This window comes from Syngnathus floridae, chromosome 4 (assembly GCF_059516105.1).
Source record: "Syngnathus floridae isolate MCC-2025c chromosome 4, RoL_Sflo_1.0, whole genome shotgun sequence".
In the NCBI taxonomy this organism is placed as follows: domain Eukaryota; kingdom Metazoa; phylum Chordata; class Actinopteri; order Syngnathiformes; family Syngnathidae; genus Syngnathus; species Syngnathus floridae.
Window position 1 is genome coordinate 20555624 of NC_142416.1, and position 19595 is coordinate 20575218.

The following is a 19595-nucleotide window of genomic DNA, read 5'->3' on the forward strand; positions in this document are numbered from 1 at the left end:
CACTTTTTGGAATATGAAAAGATAACTTTTTATTATGAAGATATTTCAAAAAACCTCAACGATGCCAAATACCACCAATCAGTCAGTGTTGACTTTTTATTGCCCTCTTTTTCCACCCGCTTGATTTGCATGTCCATACATGGTCAAGAGTGGAAAAAGCAGCAGCAGCACAACAAAGGAGAAATGTTTTAGCTTGTAAAAAAAGGTCAGTTTGTCTTTTTGGACTACAATCATCATTAGAAATAAAACTGCAAAAAGCAATGGCCAACCGACTGCACTAGTCAATGGCCAATCCTCAAAATGACCCAAAAACTTTGACACCATGCAGGACCCTAAAAGCTAACCTTAACCCCAAACCCTTCCCCATAACCCCTAACCTTAACCCCAAACCCAAAATAGACGGGCTTCCTGTTCAATTTTGAGCAGGGGTCCTTGAGACTGTCCACCAAAATCGGTCCCAGGGAGCACCACTGAGTGAGTTTTCATCAGAATGCACAAAGTTGTTGTTGGGGCCCAACAAAGTGTCCCATAGTGATGACATCATCGGGATCATCCGAAGTACCAGCAAAGGAGCGCCAAATGTGGCAAGCGATGAATGCTGAATGTTTGCAGCCTTTATTTACAAGCACGCCGTCCTGTCGTGCAGAAATGACACGCTGCTAGCCCGGTCCATCGGTCCCTGCCTCCCTCCCTCCCTCTGTCCGTCAACAGGACGAGGCACTGATCTTCTCCGACACTTCCGGGTCTGACTTGGCCACCAGGAAGCGGAGGCGACCTCCTCCCAGACGGATCAGATCCACTGCACTACACAAATGAAAGGGAGAAGATCAATGTTGCGTTGAAGTTCAAAGTCAACGAGATCATCAAACCTCTGGTAGTCAGCGCCGATCAGGCTGGTCCCGTTGACGGCCAGGATCCGATCCCCGATCCTCAGCCGGCCGTCGGACGCCGCCGGCCCATCGGGGATCAGCGTGCGGATGTAGATGCCCGGGGCGTTGAGAGGAGTGTGCTAATGTGTGTGTGTGTGTGTGTGTGTGTGTGTGTGTGTGTGTGGGGGGGGGGGGGGGGGGAGTCAATTTATAATTTATCGTTATAATATCAAGTATGCTGTTTAATGACAAAAAAAACACACCAGGCCATCGATGAGTCCCATGCCGAGTCCGTAGGGTCCTTTGTCCAGTTCCACTACAAGCACCACACACATGTCATCAGGGAGGGGAGGGGCGCCTGGGGACGAGGACCACACAGGGAAGGGGAACTCACAGCTACGAGTAACACAGCCTGCAGAGGGCACACACGCGCACAGCAACACACAAACACACAAAGGGTCTTGCAATGGGGTCCACACAGGAAGACAGTGATGCAAGCCAAGAGGGGTTAGGGTCCAGTCACATGCAATACCACGGACCGCGAGCAGGTGTCATTGTTTATTTCTGTATGCTACATTGTTTGGTTTTTTAAATTGGCAACAACGCCAGTGCAAACGATTGAGAGTATCCCCCAAAGTCCTACCTTCCATGCCGTTTGATATGATCCCGTTAGGCCTCTTTCCGCATCCATTCATCTGCGGGGCCCCGCCCCCTCCCTCGGTGTACCCCGTTGCAGTGGGCGGGTGCTGTTGGGGATGGTGGTGGTGGTGGTGGTGGACGCCGCCCCCGTTTCTCCGGAGACTGTGCACTTGGCCTCGGCCGTTTTCTTCCTCGCCGTCGCCTGAACGGGGGCTGCCCTGTGTCAAGGGCAGGGGCAGCAGCTCCCTCTACAGGACATTTCCAGGAAACATTCATTCCACTGGAAGCTGTAATATTTGTGCCATCTATTTTATCAGGCATAAAAAAAAAAAAAGTGGTTGAAATGGAAAGGCAACTAAACTGGGCAGTGATCCTTTCGCTTGCCACCAGAGGGTGCCCTCGTACCACTAGCGCCACAGAAAATCACTCATTGAGTAATCCATTCCTGGTTTAGACAATCTGAAGCTTCTGGCGGGTGAACGGCATTTTTTTTAGGCTCAAATTGTAGCTGATGAATGTGCCCTTTTTTAGAGGAGATTTCTTCATCATGACGACGACGATGATGTGTTCTAAGATGGAGGATTACGGTCTAGTCGGCCCACTGATGAGACAGCCTGACCACTAAGCAGATTAGCCATGATTTAACCATGTCTAGCTTCTTCTTCGTGTGTGTGTGTGTGTGTGAGAGAGGTTTTGTCGTTCATCTGAAAGATTACCATGAAACTCCTCAACCAGCGCAGCTGCTTACGCACAGATTACACTGTTGGTGTGTGTGTGTGTGTGTGCGCGTGCAAATGTTTGTGTCTGCCTTGGGGACGCAGCCTCACCTGAACATCAGCCGCATTGTTGTTGTTGCCGTTAGCGTGCGTGGCGGTGGAGTTAGCGTGCGTTTTGGCGCGCAGGCCCCACAGGAAGTGGCGTACGTAGAGCAGCTGTCGGTAGACGCTGTCCTCCACGCGCTCGCCGTCCAGGTCCACGCCAAAGCCGCTGCTGGGCAGCACGATGGGAGGGTGGTTCTCAAAGCTCTCCAGGAGGTCCACTGAATGCACAGATGGATCCACGTTAGCGCCAGGTCAGTCAGTATCTCTCTCTCTCCGAGCGGGTCACCTGTGCGGTAGACGTAGGCCTCGTCCTCGCTGGCGGGTTGCCACGCAGGCACGGGTCCGGTCTCTGCGGTGATCTGGTACTGGCTCAGGATCCTGTGGAGCTGCACCGGCTTCAGGGCCGGGTGCTCGCTCGACAACATTCGCCAGCTCATCTGAAGGAATGTTTCAATATGAAAATATTCAATGCAAATTTTAATTGCATTGTAATTTCACTGGAAAAAATAGATTGGATTTTTTGAAAAATTTCACAAAAGTTAAACAAATATTCGTTTGAAAGGGTTTTGGGAAAAATTGTTCAAATCTAATTCAATTGATTAAAGAAAAGCTGCCAAAGACGTTTGATTGAAAGCGAATGAATGAACGCTTTCCAACAAAGATTCCATCTGCAAGGAAGGAAGGAAGGAAGGAAGGAAGGAAGGAAGGAAGGAAGGCGTCTTACCTGCGTGAGTTGCTGCGGCGGCGTGGCCAGGACGGCCACGGCGCTGTTGAGTTTGGTGAAGAATTTGTCCGCCAGATGTCCCAGGGACGACTTGCGGGCCCATTCCGACAGCATCCGCAGACACGCTTGCACCTGCAACACTTTGGAGCGCTGGAACCAGCCACGCGATGGACCTGCACGCACACACACACACCGGCCGCTAGCGCTCAATGCTAACACATGGCAAACGTGAAAATCCATCCATCCATCCGTCCGTATTGCGCCATATGTTTGGGACGGCGCGCGCTTGTGTAATAGGCTTATGTCTCGGCATGGTGTAATCTGGCCGCAACAGACGAGACGTCGCTTGACCTCGCTCGTAAAGGTGTCAGAAAGCTCGGCTGGCCAGCCAATGCACACACCAAACAAAGAGCCTTGCTAGCTCAGGGCTAATCTATTGAGCAGGTGAAAGCACAATTAGCCGCTAACGATTCAGAAAAGCAGTGTCATTATGGGGTATGGCATTTCTTTGCTTTGATTTAGGAAAAGCGTGACAACATTTTTTTGTTAGCTTTGCTTAATCAATTTTGGAAAAAGGCTGGAACAAAAGGTGGGAAAGGTCCAGCGCTGTGAATCATTTCAGAATGCTCCAAACGTCAGCGTTAGCCTACACCAGGGCTGGGCAATTGGGGTCCTCGAGGGACCCCCGGCCGGTGTCCTGCATCTTTTCTAGGTCTCCCTGCTGCAACACGCCTGATTCGAATGATCAGGATTGGTATCCAGCTTCTGCATACCATTTGAATCAGTTGTGTTGCAATAGGGTGACAACATGCAGGACACCGGCCGGCTCTCGAGGACCGCAATTGCCCACCCCTGGCCTACACACACACACACACACAGACCCCCCTCCCTCTTTTGTTACCACAGCGACCAAAATATCAATGAGAGACTGCGGGGAGCCAGACAAGACAGGACAGGACAGGACAGGGCGCCGCAGTCATCACTAATGAAGACGTACGCGTCTGCGAGCCAACCTGCAAAATGTACTCGCTGCTCGACTTGGCGAAGCAGGATGTGGCCCTGGGATCGATTGTTCTCTTTCTTGCTTTTTCAAACCGTCTTTCGATACGAAAAATTGGTAGACAGAGCTAAATGTGTCCTCCATTTTGTTTTTTGTCATGGAACGAATGGAGCAGGGCGACCAAATGCAGCTTGGACCAGGGTTTCCTGAGCAAACACAAAAGGCAAACTGACACAAGTTAACAAAGCAATCACTGGACCGACTGACCGGGACGTGAGACAAAAAGACAGCAGGACATGCAAACAACAAGACAGTACGACAACAACGACCCGACGGAAGGGAGGGAGGGGCAGACAGGACTTAAATACACCACAGGTAACACGAGGCAGGTGAGAACGATCACACTGATCATGGGCACACAGGAGGGGAGGGGCGGGGAGGGGCGGGGCGAGGCGAGGCGAGCACACAGGCACACGGACAGAAACCATGACAATATGCACAGAATAAACTAACCGGGTACGAGACGTGACAGTTTTCAAGTTCCCATTTGAAGCTCTCGGATGTTTGTTGGAAAAGCCAATGAAATTGGGTGGGCGCCAAAAACCCGCCACGTTGACTTGACGTCAAGGTGAAACATTTCCATTCTCTCCAGGCCCCTAAAATGTCTCGAGAGTGGCAGCGCCTACTCCAGACAGATGGCCGGCCGGCCGGCCGGCGCCACCTCTGCAGGTTGCGCATTTTTGATGACGAGCCGTAAGACCAGAGCGGCACAACGAGGGAGGGTTTGACCTTCTCCCCCCGTCGTGGTGTTTGCTCCCTCCCTCCCTCTCTTTCTTCATTCAATCAAACCTCCTTTTCCCGCTCGGAGGAGGCGAGCTGATGGGAATTAGAGAGCAGAGAGGACAGAAGGACACCAAGGACAAATCTTGATTGGCTCCCCCTGCCCAACATCTCCCCCGCCCGCCCGCCCGCCCGCCTCAAATCAAAGTGCTGACAAGGGCACTGCCGGCGGGGCTCCTCAGGGAAGGTCTAATGGAGGTGACAGCAACCAAGGTCATCCCCTTTACCTTTGTCCATCAGCTGGTTGAAGAGCGACACATTGGAGAAGAAGAAGAGGTAGGCAAACATCTGCGCCTGTATCTCCGGGTGGACCTGGTAAGCCTGCAGCAGCTCCTGGGCACTCTGGAACACCTACGAAACATTCCACCAGCCATTTTGAAATTGTATTTTTTTAATATATATATATATATATATATCTTTCATTCAAGCATCTTTCTGAGTCGGAATCATTCGGACCTGGAGGACCCTGCGGACCGGCTCGGGGAATCCGACGCCTCCTTTCCAGCACGGCTCGGAGCTGTCCGCCGGGAACGGGTTGCAGTCCAGAAGAGGCGGCAGCACCACGTACAGAGCCTGAATGGCAAAATTGTCGGATGACTTCAAGGCTAAAATTGTCTCAGATTGAAAACGTTTCATGTTTACAAAAAAAGCTGCTCTGCAAAGATTCCAAATGGACTTAATGTCTTTGTTGTGGCACGTACCTTGGTGATGTAGTAGACGCACTGCTGGAAAGTGTACATGATGACCTCCTCCAAGATGCTCATGGCCTCCTCGTTGGCCGAGATGGTGGCCGACAGCAGTGACTCCTTGGAGCCTGCGAGAGCAAAAAAAAAAAACAAAACCACACTTTAGGAAAAGCACAGCGTTTTTAACTCATTCAGTGCCATTGACGGTTATAGACATCAAAGATATTAACTGGGTGACCGAGACTGGAGTGGCACTCATATTTCCGTTTTGGTCTTCACCTGACCAAACCGATTTGAGGAACTTAACATGAACATGATTACATCAAAGAGACGTTGAGCGCTTTTGTTTTCATCAAAGACCTAATATGCATGTTTTAGCGAGTAACATCAGAGACAAGGTCGGGTTTCGGAAAGAACGTTTTCATGAACATCAACGAGGTCGAGTGAAGCCGACGTCCGCCATGTCATTTCCGTCACGGGTACCTTGCAACGTCTCCATGTTGTGCGTGTACGACGGCGCTCTCTGCTGAATGAAGTAAAGGACCTCGATGGAGTTGGACATCCAGAAGAAGATGGTCTGCAGGTCTGGGATCAGGTCTGAAATGTTGAGCAGTGATAGCGACGCCGGGTCCTGGCTGCAAGGTACGCAAACACAAAAACACGCTCACACTCAAGACTTTTGAAAAGGCGAGGCGGAAAAACGAGACTCACTGTTGAGCTTGCTTCTGAGCTAACTCCTTGGTCTTCTCCTGCAAAACACACACACACACACATCTACTCATTCATGTTTAACTCAGGTAAAATTCCTGCATGAAAAAAAAAAAAAAAAAAAAAAAAAGCTTTATAGTCCACTCAACCAATATGACATTTATGAAAATAAAACGATAGAATCTCCTCTTCATTTTATTTTGGTCATATGCTATATTAACTATATTTCAAAAAAATGACAGCTGGCTCCGCCCCCCACGGCTGAGCTCAAGTAGCCTGAAACCAAAAGGAAGAGGAAAAAGGAAGAAGTGGCATTTGCGGCGGGCGACTGACCCAGGCCACGGTCTGTATCCGCCGGACAATCTTGAGGAGCAGTTTGCCAAAGCTCCCGGGCGGGAAGGCGGAGGCCGAGTGTTGGATGCACAGACACAAAAGGTACGCCGGCGTCAGCTTGTGGTCGTCGCCTAACGACAACAACCACAACCGCACGCCATTAGCAAGTTCCAAAAAGTGGACTTCAAAATTGTCGTCGATTTCTGGACTTGTACCTCCGGGCTCAATGAGCGACATGATGCGGTTGAGGAGCTGGTCTTCGTGAGCCGGCTCAAACTCCAACTGCAGCTTCCTCTTCTGTCCGCCGCCGCCGCCGCCGCGAGGTTTGACGGGGTGCGGCCTGAAGCCGCGTCGCGCCGTCACGCCCGTCACGGTGGCCGGCCTGTCTTTCAGCGCCGATCCGCACACGTTGCACGTGGCGCCGTCCTCCGGGCCGCCGTCGTAGATCTGGCCCAGGCTGCGGAGGCGGCTCAGGGTCTGGGCGGGGAGAGGCTTGGCGCCCGTGGGGTCCTGGTACCGAGAGGTTGCATTAAAACAATGCTCTCGGCCACTGGCCAAGCACTTGCCTTGTACAGGAAGATGTAGTGCGCGCCGAAGGAGAGCAGGTCGCCGTGGCGCAGCGTGGTGGAGCGCTCGCAGCGGGAGAAGTTGACCAGCACGGTGGCGTCCAGGACGGGCTCCACCGCCACGCAGGACGCGCGCTGCTGCGCCGCGTCCGGCTCCGGCTCGTCCGCTTGGCCGCGGCGGGGCGGCGGGGCGGCCAGGCGGCGCAGGCGACAGTGAAGCGGCAGGACGTCGGGGGAGAACAGGCAGATGTTGGGGCGGGCCGAAGGCGTCTCCTGGCCCACCGTGTGCTGCTCGCGGTTCAACAGGTACACCAGGCAGTCCTGCGAGAAAGTCCAATACGTTCGACTGCAAATTGCCTGATAGGTACAAATTGTCATTGATTTTGACCAACGCGCAAAACTGCGTTTCAACTGCCAACCCACTTAACATCTTTGACGTCTATCATCGTCAATGGCAGCGAGCGGCGGTGAACTCATTCACTGCCAACCCGGTTCATATCTTTGCCGTCTACAATCGTCAGTGGCACTGAATGAGTGCAGCAAGGGCGGGCCGCTTTGGATTGTGACCTGTTTGTTGTAGCCCTGAAGCAAGAGGAGGTGCGGCGATTGGTAGAGGGAATGGCGGACGCCCCCCTGGCCGGCATCCTCCTTGCGCCACCCGCCGGACGCCGCCTCTCGGCCCCGGTAGGGCCCCGGGAGGGTGGAGTAGTAGCGCTTGGGCTCGTCGCCCACCGCCAACTGGAGTGACGCGCGCAGAGGAAACGTCAGAATGATTGACAGTTGACAAGGAGCCCGTCAACCTGGTCCACCTGGTTGAGGCTGGTCTCGCTGAGGCTGCGACAAAGCGACGAGTTGCTGGAGCGAGGCAAGGTGAGAGCCCCCTTGGCCCGGTTCCTCTGCAGCTTGCGGGCCTGAGCGTTGATGTCTAATCAAAGGAACGATAACAAAGAGCCCAGCGGAGGCTTTTATTCAGGAGTGAAAAACCCGGAAGAGAAGCAACCACTTCCAATGAGAAACGGCGACAGAAGCTAACGTTAGCATCGACAACCGGCTGCCTTCTTCTTCTTCTTCTTCTTTGGTTTATGTCATCAAAGAACAACACAAGTCAAAGCGCGGGAAACGATTCTCTTAACGCCAAATACGTTGCCGTCGGACGGGAAAAAAACCCACCCATGAAACGGAACGAAATGAAGACGTTGCTTTGTTGTTAGCGTTCGCATTTGTTTGTTGTACAATACCCGAAAGATGAAATGCAAAATGGCGACATGTAAAATGGCCATGCGAGAAACAGCGACAAGGTGAGCAAAAGAGAAGCCCCGTCGTTAGCGTTGGCGTTCCCAGTCCGCTTTGCTCATTTGGTCATAAAGTGCGAAACGACAACACGTGGGGAAAACAACAACAACAACAACAACAACAACAATCTCCTTGATTTGTTTCACCACTTGGCATGCCACCGACATTCACTTGCCCTTTTTTGTTGTTCCTTTTCATAGCACTCATGCATTGACCAATGAGGTAATGGATGAGAAGGCCACAGGACAGGAAGAAGACACATACAGTTGATGTGAAAGGGAAAAGGGGGGCGGGCAGGTTGGTCTCCATGGCGACGACGGACAGGCCGGCCTACCTGAGGGAGGCCAGTCCCCACCTTTAGAGCCCGAGTGAGCCGCCCGAGCCGACCTCAGCGGGGAGCTCCTGTGCACGCGACCCATTAGAGCCACCAGGAAGTGGGGGGCTTTGGGCCCTATGGCGGGGCGGGGTGGGGTTCAGACACAGGCTGAGAAAACACGCACCCGCTCGCCCCAAAACATCACAAGGGTACACACAAGCGGGCATGCACTCCTTTCTTTAGCTGTGTGTGACAAAAAGAGGAAACCTCTTTGGCCTCTTCCTGAACAAAATGGCCGCTTCAAAGAATCCAATAGCAGACTTTTTAGGAGCCGTGGTTTCCTGCTGAGACTCTTTGCTGGGTCTGCTCACCTCCTGAATTGAATGTTTACCACCAAAAAAACAACAACAATCTCCATAGCCATGTTTGCATGTGTATGCGTGTGCGCTGACCAGCCGTGATGGTGTCCTTCTCCTTGGCGTTGAGTTCATCCACCTCCGCTCTCCTGCGCAGCTCAAAGCGTCGCGCGTGTCCTTCTCGAGGCTTCCACAGCTCCTGCAGCAGCAGCGGCTTCTCGTTGTCGCCCAACGCCCGCAGGCACTCGGTCCGCCACGCGCCGTCGACCCCCTCCAGGCGTCCGATCACGTCGCACAGGACGTAGGAGTGGGCGGCGTCCTTATTGAGCGAGTAGCGCTCCAGCGCCTCCTTGACCAGCTCCTGAGCGCTGGAGCGGGGCGTGGCCAGGACGCTCTTGTAGTTGGCGCCGGCGCAGATCTCGTCGCCAAAGATCTTCAAGACGCCCGGCGCCGAGCTTTGGGTGGACAGCTCGGCCGGGTCGTCCTCCGGTCGCTCCGGGGGCTCGGTCGCCGAGCGCCGCTCGCCGCGGGTGTTGCTTCCCGCTTCGGCCGGGACGCGGTCGCGGTAGCTCAGAGTGCGGTACAGGACCTGGCGAGCGAGCGAGCGAGCGAGCGAGCACACGGTTAGTTCAGGGCCACGGTGTAGGAACCCTGTGGGGCAGATTTGACTGCGCCCTGTGAATTCTGCCTAGCAACAAGTGGCCCTTTCAAAATGTCATATTTTTCATCAGGACTCTGTGACATTATGGATTCAGGTGTGTGCGTGTGTGTACACATACCTGCGTAAATGTCTTGCTCTGGCGCTTTAGTCGGCTCTTGGAGGGCAAGGACATGCTTGCCCCGGAGGAAGAACCGTAAAACATTTTTGCGCTGTCGGTTCTGTCAGATTGCTGGTGGCTGACACACGCACGCACACACACATGCGCACACACACGCACACATGCGCACACACACGCACACATTAGAACGTGAGGGTCTCTACTTCAAATTTAAACGTTTGAGAGTCGTCACCGCTCCGTGTGCTTGCCCAACTATCCATCAATGACATTAATCCTATGAATAATTTGGTACGCACATTTTGCCGAATAGTTAATTTTGTGAGCGTGAATAATGAATAAATGAGCATCTCGCATGCATATGTTGTGGAGGCACTTTCATTTCTTGTCCTTTCTGGGGTTCTGCACATTTGCGTAAACACCATTTTGTGGGTCACCAAGGCAAAATGGTAGCCCTTGCGTGGGAGGGAGGGAGGGAGGGGTTTGCCGTCCCTGCCCGGGTTTGAATAAACTGCAGCCAAGTAGCCAGATTAGCGTGGATTAGCAAGCATTTAAAATAGTCACGTTATCCGGGCAGCAGGAGCGCTTGCTTGCATCGTCAGCGCCAACAACAAGGCCACTTTGAGAGGGCCCAGACACATTCCGGGGACTCCCTGCTGACAATGATAAAGGCAGCCATGCAAGATGCTCGACCCTCTCTCAGCATTCACGCTATAAAAGTGTTGGAATGCGCAACAGCGCCAATGGAAAATCTTCTTTTGACAGCATTGCAAAGATTTCGCATTTCATGCACTAAAGGTTGCGACAATGTCAATCCTCAACATTCACACTGACTGACAGTTATTCATCCATAAATGTGTCCCACTGATGCATTCTTTATAAAGTCATGGGAGGACACACAAATATACAGAGAGCAGCATGACCATTCCATCTTTTCTTCAGTTTGCCAAGTGCTGAGTGACGTTTGACTTACTACGCGTGAATGCTGAAAGCGATCAGCAAGTTCATTCAACATTTTGACACAAGGCTTGACATACATTTTCAAGCAGCAACACCATCACTATCCTGTTTTTCCCATTTGAGGCATGTTCAGCAGCACTATTGTGACGCTTTGGTTCATTCGGGCTGAGTGTAGCATTCGTCCGAAGCCCGTCTCAGCATGAATTGAATCAACGAAAAAAGGTCGCGGATGCAAATTCTACGCGCGTGGGGCGACATTTTGTGCAGCATTCAATGGTGAGTTCAGGTGCAGCGATACGAACGAAGCAAACGCTTTTGGAGCGATTGATTGTATGACGACGTATTTGACGTCCCCAATCTTGGTTTGAGGCATCGCCGCCGCCAGCGCCGCCGCCAGCGCCGCCGCCACCCGCAGTCATACGAGTGCTTGTTTGTCAGCATTGACACGATTTGAACGCTGCTTTCCCCTCTTCGGTATGTTGACCCGACGGTCGCTAATGGCAACCGGCGGAGCGACACACCGCGACCGACTGTCCTCGGAAATGAATCCGCCAACGAGGCGTGTTGCTCGGCGGCGGCGGCGGCGGCGGCGGAAGCGTTAACGTCGCTCCGCGGCGGTGAGCCAGCCAGCCAGCAGGTGCCCCGAGTCGCCTCCGTCGTGAAAAGGGAACCAAAACGACTTGTTACGCACCTTACAAGAGGGACGCTTCACAGCAGGTGGATGAAATAGATCCGGAAAGTTGCCGTGGCTGTCCTCCGCCGGTGGGTGTCTGCAACGCGCGGCTCCATGATGCTGGGGGCTCCTCCGAGGCCAGGCCGCCTCGTTTTCCCTCAAAATGATGGAATAACAAGCGTCCGGTTCTCCCCGCAAAACAGCTCCGTCAGCTCGGACACCGAGCAGCCGCTGGGTGCGTACATCTCCGCCGCCTGGCCCGGCCGGCAATGCCCACTGGCTCCCGGCAGCCGCATTCCACCGTCGGTGGCGGCGGTTTCAGAGCCGAGTGGTAACGGAAATGGCCGAGTCACCGCACCGCACCGCCCGAGGCCAAGCCCGAATGTGCAGACAGCAACCTCTGGCGGGCATCAGCGGTAATGCACAGAAACGTTACAACGCAAGCTGTGATATGGTTCACACATTATGCATGGAAAATTATTATAATGTAGATTTTAAAAACTTACTTGTATACGCATTTCATCCAAATGTATGGTACACATATTTGTTTAAAAAATATAACACAAAGGCTGGTTCTGTTCTGATCAATTTTGCCCCTTTTAATATGAATTGAAAATGTTCACAAAGTCGATATTTTCACGTCCTTTGGCGTGTAGTGATATGGGACACATTAGAGAGATTGCACAAGCCTGCACCAAAGCTTTCAACACTTGATGTTCGTTCGCCTTTGAATTACATCGCCCTATCACATTCGAAGAGTAGTCGCATACAAATCTGCTGAGTCGTCATTCCTTGGCGCGTCTCGAGCTGCGAGAATAAAATGCGCTTCTAATGAGCCCAACGCTGACCAAAGTGGCGAGCCGCTGCGTGAAAAAGCTCCTTACGCTGTTTTATTACAAGAGCGATAGAAAAGAGCAAAGCATCACGTCGGCCTGTCGCAACACAGAAGCAGCACGCACGCACGCACGCACGCACGCACGCACGCACGCACGCACGCACGCACGCACACACACACACACAAAATGAACCAAAAAGTCAGCAGCTTCGCGGTCACACACAGCAGAGGGAAAACAGAGCGAGTCGATGTGACGTCATGTGAAGGGCCGCACTCTGAGTGAGTGACGCAAAAAGACAAACGAGGAGTTGCGGCAAGACCCAAATTGTCCCCAACGTTTTCTCAATCAAAGAGGGCATGAGAAAGACTGACTCCAAGTCCACAAAATGTGCCAAAAGGAGCAAAACCCCAAGTGCTAAAAGCAAATCCTGACCTTTACTCCCAATCCCAACTCCCAACCTTAATCCCTCATCCTTAACCCCAATTTTTCTCTGATTGACATTTTAGGAATGTGACAAAGGCAAGCTGTGTCAAAGCGGACCGAGCTATCCCACACACGTCATCAATTCAAATAAGCGTGCGTGTGTGTGTGTTGGGTCACGCGTAAACATAGACCAGAGGCTGCAGATTCACGAGTCGGATGGCGGCACACGCACACACCTGAGATTGTTGAAAAACACGTCGATTGGCTTTGCGTTCACATTCGGCGCGTGAACGGCACGTCAAAAGTATTAGAACAGCTGGAGCAAACATCTGTCCCGCATATTGACCCGGTCGGTGTTCTACAACTTTTGCTTTTGACCCGTGCCGTCACTTGTGGCAGGCAGTAAGAAGAACACAACATCTGGCAGTGTCCATTTGTACCAAAAAGTAAGAAAAATGAAATGTGACCTACTGTCTGTCACATGGTCAATTGGGAACAGAAGCGCCAAGCTGAAAAAACGCTCGATGAAGAGAAGAAGAGTCGACCGACGGTCGTAAGATTAAAAACAATCGTGGCCGATTCGTAAATGGCCATAAAAGCAAAATGACAGCAACGACAAGCACTCGCACAGACAAAGATCTCGTATTTCAAATAGCAAAAGACGACGATGATGCCAAAGTGCACTGGCTCTCAAGCGCCCCAAAAAAGTCATGCCACCATTGGTTGACTGCCAGTTCGAAATATTCTCCAGTCAAAAAAGGAACAAAGTCCATAACACGTCAGACTCAGCACCGGTGTGTCCCAAAATGAATGAAACAATCGATGAATAAATAGAACCAGTAGAAATAATCCATCAACTCGTCAGATTGTCTCGTACTTTACAATGTCAGTCACGGACGGCAAACTCTTGGGTGCCATTTTGCACAACAGATATAAAAGCCAATGTCTAGAAATAATACACAAAGTAGTTGCTCACGCATTGTCGCAAGTGATATCATTCTTATAGGGTTGATTGATCCCCATCAAGTAGTCACGATAAACGGATACATTGCAGCAAAAAATTCAAGTCATCCACAAAGCATAATAATGGATGCCATTGCTCCTTGACACTTAGTCATGATAACCACACAATAGAAGGAAGCGCAACCAATAGAAATAATCCACAACGTTTGATCACATCTACCGCATGACCTCATGTCGGGCTTTTCGGACAGCCACAATAAGCAGCCACCATCGACGGTACAATTAAAAGCAACCACTAAAATCATCTACATAGTAAACTAAGAAGTCACACCTGCCATAAATCCTCATGGAGATGTTTCCTACAATGGTCCTCAAAGCTCTTCGCCACTCACCTTGCAATTTAAATCAACAACCAGAAATAATCTACAGAGGTAAAAAAGAAAAGCAGCAGATGTCATGCAATTAGTTTCGGTCACCGGAAACCGGGGACAAGAACCTGAACCAAGGTAAGAAAAACTGAATCGGTTCTCGCCGGTCAGTCGTGATTAAAACCAGAAATGAAAAGGACACGGGAAAAGAATCCACAATGGAGGAAAAAAAAAAAGTCCACGTCACGATTGCTCACGTGTCCCATAATTAGTCGTCTTTCAAATTAGTCCTGTTTTACACGATCAAAATAATGGCAGCCAGCCCAAATAATCCACTCAAATAAATAATGTCGAGATTTCAAACACACCTCGCACCGCCGCGACAAGAACGAGAAGCGCCTCCTTGGGCGGAATGTAAACATTTGACGCGGAAAGACGGCGGACGCCACTGACGCGCGCGTGCATGCGTGCGTGCGGCATCCCCCCCCCCGAGTCCGTCATCTGGAGGTGCGCACGGGGTTGGCGGGCCGGCCGTAGAGGTACTTCCAGATGGCGTAGTAGTGCACGGCGGCGCCCATGGCCACAAAGAGATGCCAGATGGCGTGGGCAAAGGGCACGATGCCGTCGCTCTTGAAGAACACCATGCCCAGGCAGTAGAGGGCGCCGCCCAGCAGCAGCTCGCACAGGCCCGCCTGCTCCGGCTGGGTGGACCCGCAACACCCCCACAAGGGAAAGGCGTCAGAAATTGATATGGACTTTCTGTCCACGTCGATTGATCCCATTAACTGATTTGGTTCCACGTTAAGCGCGCCTGTCCAATCAATTGGCCGCGATGGAATCGAACGCCCGTCGTGATAGAAGCGCTCACCATGGAGAGGATGACCAAGGCAGGGAAGAGGCCCATCACCGTGTAGCAGATCAGCTCCACGATCTTGTACCTGCCGCAGATACCAGCAACATCATGAAATTGATGAGACTGAAAGAATCAATCAAAGTATGAAAATAAAAACATAGATGATGGACCTCTCGTGGAAGAAGAAGACGTAGGTGGTCCCTGACAGCGCCATCACCCACACCAGCCAGCGCATGTGGCTCGCCCAAGGTCCAAGCTCCCTCAGGTTCAGCCTGGCGGGTGCAAAGCGTCAGCGAGCCAGCCAGCCAGCCAGCCGCAAGCCCTACCTGGTGCGCCCGCGCGCGCACTGACGCGTGCCTCTCACCAGGGGGCGTAGGAGGCCGCGATGAACAAGTAGATCACCATCCTGTCACACATGTGGAAGCACTGCTCCACGTCCCTGAACAGCAGCAACACAAAGACACACGCGAGCGGTTGCTGCACATTCTGTGGCATGGGTGGCCTGCTTTCTTTCTTTTCTTTTGCTGCGCGCGCGCGCGCGTACCGAAGGTGGCTCTTCTTCCAGGCCACGGTGTGGAAGAGCGTTGAGACCGTGAAGAGCGAACTGAGTCCGGCTCCGTAGACCCAGGCCGACACGCGCTCCCATTGGTCCTCCGACTGGAAGTGCAGCAGCGAGCTGCCCAGCAGGCTCGGAATGATCCATAACTAGCAGAACAAGCATGGTCACGGAACAAATTCAACTTGTGCGTCAAGGCTGCACTGTTTGAGAAAAGAAGTGGCACTGAAAACGAGCAAATGTTCAACTTTTGATCAATTGAATATTTCATTAAAAAACAAATGAGCGAGTCTATTTAGAAAAATATCTGTCCACACAAATTCTTCAAGTTTGGTTTGAGCTGAATTGACGTGTTTGACTTGCAACTACTTATTTTAGTTGTGCTATACTGCCACCTGCTGCCTTGGCATGTGAGTTACAGCCCGCAGTCATAATTTACGAGCGCACGCGCGCGCGCGCTTTTACCGCATGCGTGGCGCAGTTGGCTGCGTGCTCGTAGTCCGTGGGCTGGTATCTCTTGTTAGAAGGAACACGCTTGTTCATAAACCTGAAAAGTAGAACAATCGACAATCACATGAAATCCTCACACACACACACACACACACACACACACACACACACACACACACACACACACACACAAGAGGAAAGCAAAACAAAATGTCGATTATAAAAAGGATTTCAACAATATCGGCATGTAAAAAAAAGGTCAACACGCGTAGGCGACGAAGCGCTTTGGAAAAGTGACGGCACCTTCTTGAATCTTGAACCTTGTTGCCTAGCGACCGTCGCGCGGGCTTGTTGCCGTGACTGACTGCCGTTGCTAGGCAACAGCAGAGGACGGAGACGACGGGGAAGAACCGCCGAGCATCTTTTGCAGGGAAGCCCAAACAAGCGCGCCAAGAGGAGGCGGGAAGCCGAGTGATGTCACCGTCGCCATGGCAACCACCCAGCAAAGGGAGGAAAAAAAACATTCTCTTCTTCCGTCTTGCTTTCTGCTTCTCGTCATTTAATCAAGACGATGCAAACATGGTCGACACGTGCACGCGGAGCATCTTGTGTTCCGCAGAGGCCGATCATGTCGCTTTCATAAGACATTACTTTTTTTTTTTTTTTACTGCGATATGTCAAACGTTACATGAAGAGCCTGCAGATGTTCGTCATTGGTCAGTCTACAATAAACAAAATGAGCGTTATTATTCCGTTTTTTTTTCTTTAATTGGACGTCTCCAACACATCAATCATTTTAAGCAAGTGGTTTGTGGCCAATGTCGCTTTTTGTCTTCATTGGCCGCGCTACTAAACGTCCTTTGGTTCAGCTTGTTGGTCGCGTCACTTTCCATTCATCGCTCAAGCTATACGTTAATCGTGTGTCACACGGGCTAAATGTCAAACATTGTCAAACGTTGATTTTTAATAAATGTCATATCGTCAGAAAGAATCTTTTTTTGCTCGCCTTGGTTCAAAACTATTGCCCAAAAAAAATAAAAAATAATAATTGCTCTTGCTTTATTTTCCCAGATGGTTCAGGCCTGCTTTTAAAGTATCTCGGTATCTGGATTGCTGCTTGCCGAGCACATCTCAGCGTCTCTCCCACTTCATGGCAGCTTTTGTGAATACAAAGTGACCTGGCCCAGAAACAATCTACCCCCCTCCCCACCCAAAAAGGAACGAAAAAAGACTTGAAATGACGGTCGGGCGGGGGTGCGTGCGTGCGTGCGTGCGTGCGTGGCAGCGCCTCGGCAAGCCCCGCTAAGCACTCACTCCATCAAGATGGCTGCTAATGAGCAGGCCACGGGCCAGTCAGCCGGGGACGCCGCGTGCATTGTGGTGATGAGGAGGATGATGATGATAAGGATGATGATGACTCAAAGACTCGCCAGCAAGCCCACTTAGCAGTGAGAAAGTGGAGCTTTTGCCAGGTCATTTCATTAGGTACACAGCCTATTGACAAGCACGCAGCAACTCCGTGCCCCTTTGTATTATTCATGATACAAATAGTGCTTGTGGTTTCGGAGCACCTATTGACCGACAAATAATAATCATTTTGTGAGTAATGGACATGAAATATATATTTTTTTAAATTCAATAAATAATAAAACAATAACAAAAAAATAAAAATAATAAATAAAAATGTTTATTTCGTAACAAATGGACATGAAATATATATATTTTTTTAATTCAATCCCATATTTGATTCGTGTTTGTGGCTTATCTTTTAGCTTTTAGTTACAAGTTTAAATGAGAGAGTCACTGTTTTCATTCAAATAATGTAAAAAAAATAATGTCAATCGTTTTTATTTTATATTATTCATCATATATAAATTTTATATATATATATATAATCACTAAAGTTCCATGCAAAATGTTAATTTGGTAATCCAACTCGGATTGCTAAAACGTTTACATTGGTACGTTGTTTTTTTCCATGGAAATGCATTTCATAAAAATGACATTGTTAATAGAAACGCAATTTGTTTATAATGAAAGCAACCATGAAAGCCTACAAAGTGTAAAATACCGCCGACCTTGCCACTAAGTGTGAGAAACAACTTTTGTTTTTCAATGCTGATCCAACCATTTGTTCTCTCCTCATCCTCCAGCCAGCCAGCCAGCCAGCCAGCCAGCCAGCCAGCCAACCAGCCAGCCGGCCAGCCGGCCAGCCGGCCAGCCAGCCAGCCAGCCAGCCAGCCAGCCAGCCAGCCAGCCAGCCAGCCAGCCAGCCAGCCAGCCAGCCAGCCGGGCAGCCAGCTCCTTCTCATCATCTGTCACTGGAGCGGTTGCTCGGCGACATTGTCAAGACAAGCAATGGAGAAATGAAGCCCCCACCCCCCCAAACAAGCCAATCAAATGATGTCCGCTTACCTTCCAAGAGTCATTGACGTCGGCCAGTAATCAACAGTTGACAGCACGGACACGATGGCGGCCGCCTTCGGTGCACTCCTGTCGGCCTGAGAGCTTGGCGATGCCGCCGGATGGAAGAAGGAGGAGGAGGGGAGGCATGGGAGGAGGCTGGGGGGCTCTGGTGACGTCACGTCTCACGTCATCGTTTCACCAGGAGCATCCCACCGTCATATTTTTGGACACGAGCTAAGCCTCTGTGGACAGCTATTCAGTCTGTCTTAGGCTGCCCTCAGGTGGCCAAAACGGGAACAGCAGAAGTGACGCACCAATTCGATCTCATAATGTGCGTTTTCAAAATTTGGCTTGCAATGTCCTTTGGGTGAAGTTGGTGATTTTTCTGGCCTCTCTTTACCATAACAACAATTAAAAAAATAAAATAAAAAAAAAGGCGCTGAATTTCTTCCCCGGTTAACGCTCTACCTTACCCCAGTTTTTCCCAATGTGATTGGCAAAAATTTGAACAAGAGTCGATCTGAATTTTTACACTGCACTTGTGCTTGCTCTCCTGTAGTTGGTCGAATGAGTTAAAAGTAAATTTCAAATAAGAGCGATGTAAATGTTGAGTATGCCATTGAAAATGGATGGGGCATAACTTTTTCGAAGGAATTGCGGCACAAAAAAAGTGTGAGGACTAATATATAATACTATACTACTACTACTACTACTACTAATAATAATAATAATAATAACAATAATAATCGCATCGGTGGTAACTCGAATTGAATAGCGAGTTGACCATAAAAAAACGAACGCCGAATTATTAATACTTAGTCAAAGTGTACAAAATATAAATAAACAACAGATCAAAAACATTAACGCATTTAGAATAAAAGTCAAATCACAGGGGGAAAAAAGGGTAAACATACGACTAATTAGTTCATTCCGCCAAGATTTGCTAGCCCCGATTGCTGTGTTTACGGCCGGAGCCATGTTTTTTCTTCTTCTACTTATGTTTTATGGCCTTTGGCAAACAACATGAGGCGCATTACCGTCACCTTGTGAAATGGAGTGCGGAACCACATTCTGCTCAAAACGAAATACAAACAAAACTCGCTTGACTCCTCTTTAAAATGTCTGAAATGGCATGGAAAGGCATTTCGTAAGCCCTCAGCTGACAAATGACTTGTTATCT

At 50.5% G+C, this 19595-nt stretch overlaps 2 protein-coding genes across 4 annotated transcripts; both read right to left on the minus strand.

The window, feature by feature from the left end:
• Positions 1 to 3: 3 nt before the first annotated feature.
• radil (Ras association and DIL domains) lies at positions 4 to 11609 on the minus strand. 2 transcript variants are annotated; one of them, XM_088374150.1, is made up of 21 exons: positions 11579 to 11609; positions 9931 to 10048; positions 9248 to 9740; positions 8835 to 8930; positions 7996 to 8111; positions 7754 to 7924; positions 7187 to 7507; positions 6836 to 7130; positions 6621 to 6751; positions 6291 to 6328; positions 6063 to 6214; positions 5595 to 5707; positions 5350 to 5466; positions 5121 to 5244; positions 3054 to 3226; positions 2616 to 2766; positions 2336 to 2547; positions 1513 to 1756; positions 1133 to 1281; positions 870 to 1009; positions 4 to 804 (listed from the first exon to the last, which is right to left on the minus strand). In XM_088374150.1, exons 2-21 carry the CDS (start codon positions 10012 to 10014, stop codon positions 705 to 707), a joined length of 3420 nt encoding a protein of 1139 aa, XP_088230276.1. In that variant the 5' UTR covers positions 10015 to 10048; positions 11579 to 11609; the 3' UTR covers positions 4 to 704. The 2 variants fall into 2 exon arrangements, with proteins under 2 accessions (XP_088230276.1, XP_088230277.1); XM_088374151.1 differs by lacking the exons at positions 9931 to 10048; positions 11579 to 11609 and having other exon boundaries at positions 8814 to 9398.
• Positions 11610 to 12054: 445 nt separating this feature from the next.
• Positions 12055 to 19574, minus strand: LOC148399906 (monocyte to macrophage differentiation factor 2). Of its 2 annotated transcripts, none has more exons than XM_088374168.1 (7): positions 18425 to 19574; positions 16025 to 16141; positions 15548 to 15708; positions 15368 to 15442; positions 15174 to 15275; positions 15019 to 15088; positions 12055 to 14851 (listed from the first exon to the last, which is right to left on the minus strand). In XM_088374168.1, exons 2-7 carry the CDS (start codon positions 16100 to 16102, stop codon positions 14648 to 14650), a joined length of 690 nt encoding a protein of 229 aa, XP_088230294.1. In that variant the 5' UTR covers positions 16103 to 16141; positions 18425 to 19574; the 3' UTR covers positions 12055 to 14647. The 2 variants fall into 2 exon arrangements, with proteins under 2 accessions (XP_088230294.1, XP_088230293.1); XM_088374167.1 differs by having other exon boundaries at positions 16025 to 16106; positions 18425 to 19573.
• Positions 19575 to 19595: the final 21 nt, after the last annotated feature.

Coding starts and splice junctions, on each gene's coding strand:
- radil (XM_088374150.1), bottom strand. CDS start 10,014: ATGTTTTACGGTTCTTCCTCCGGGGCAAGCATGTCCTTGCCCTCCAAG. Junction 1,757..2,335: donor ACAATGCGGCTGATGTTCAG/GTGAGGCTGCGT, acceptor AATGTCCTGTAG/AGGGAGCTGCTGCCCCTGCC. Junction 1,010..1,132: donor TGGGACTCATCGATGGCCTG/GTGTGTTTTTTT, acceptor CACACACATTAG/CACACTCCTCTCAACGCCCC.
- LOC148399906 (XM_088374167.1), bottom strand. Junction 15,089..15,173: donor GTCTTCTTCTTCCACGAGAG/GTCCATCATCTA, acceptor TATCTGCGGCAG/GTACAAGATCGTGGAGCTGA. Junction 14,852..15,018: donor CCTTGGTCATCCTCTCCATG/GTGAGCGCTTCT, acceptor GGGTCCACCCAG/CCGGAGCAGGCGGGCCTGTG.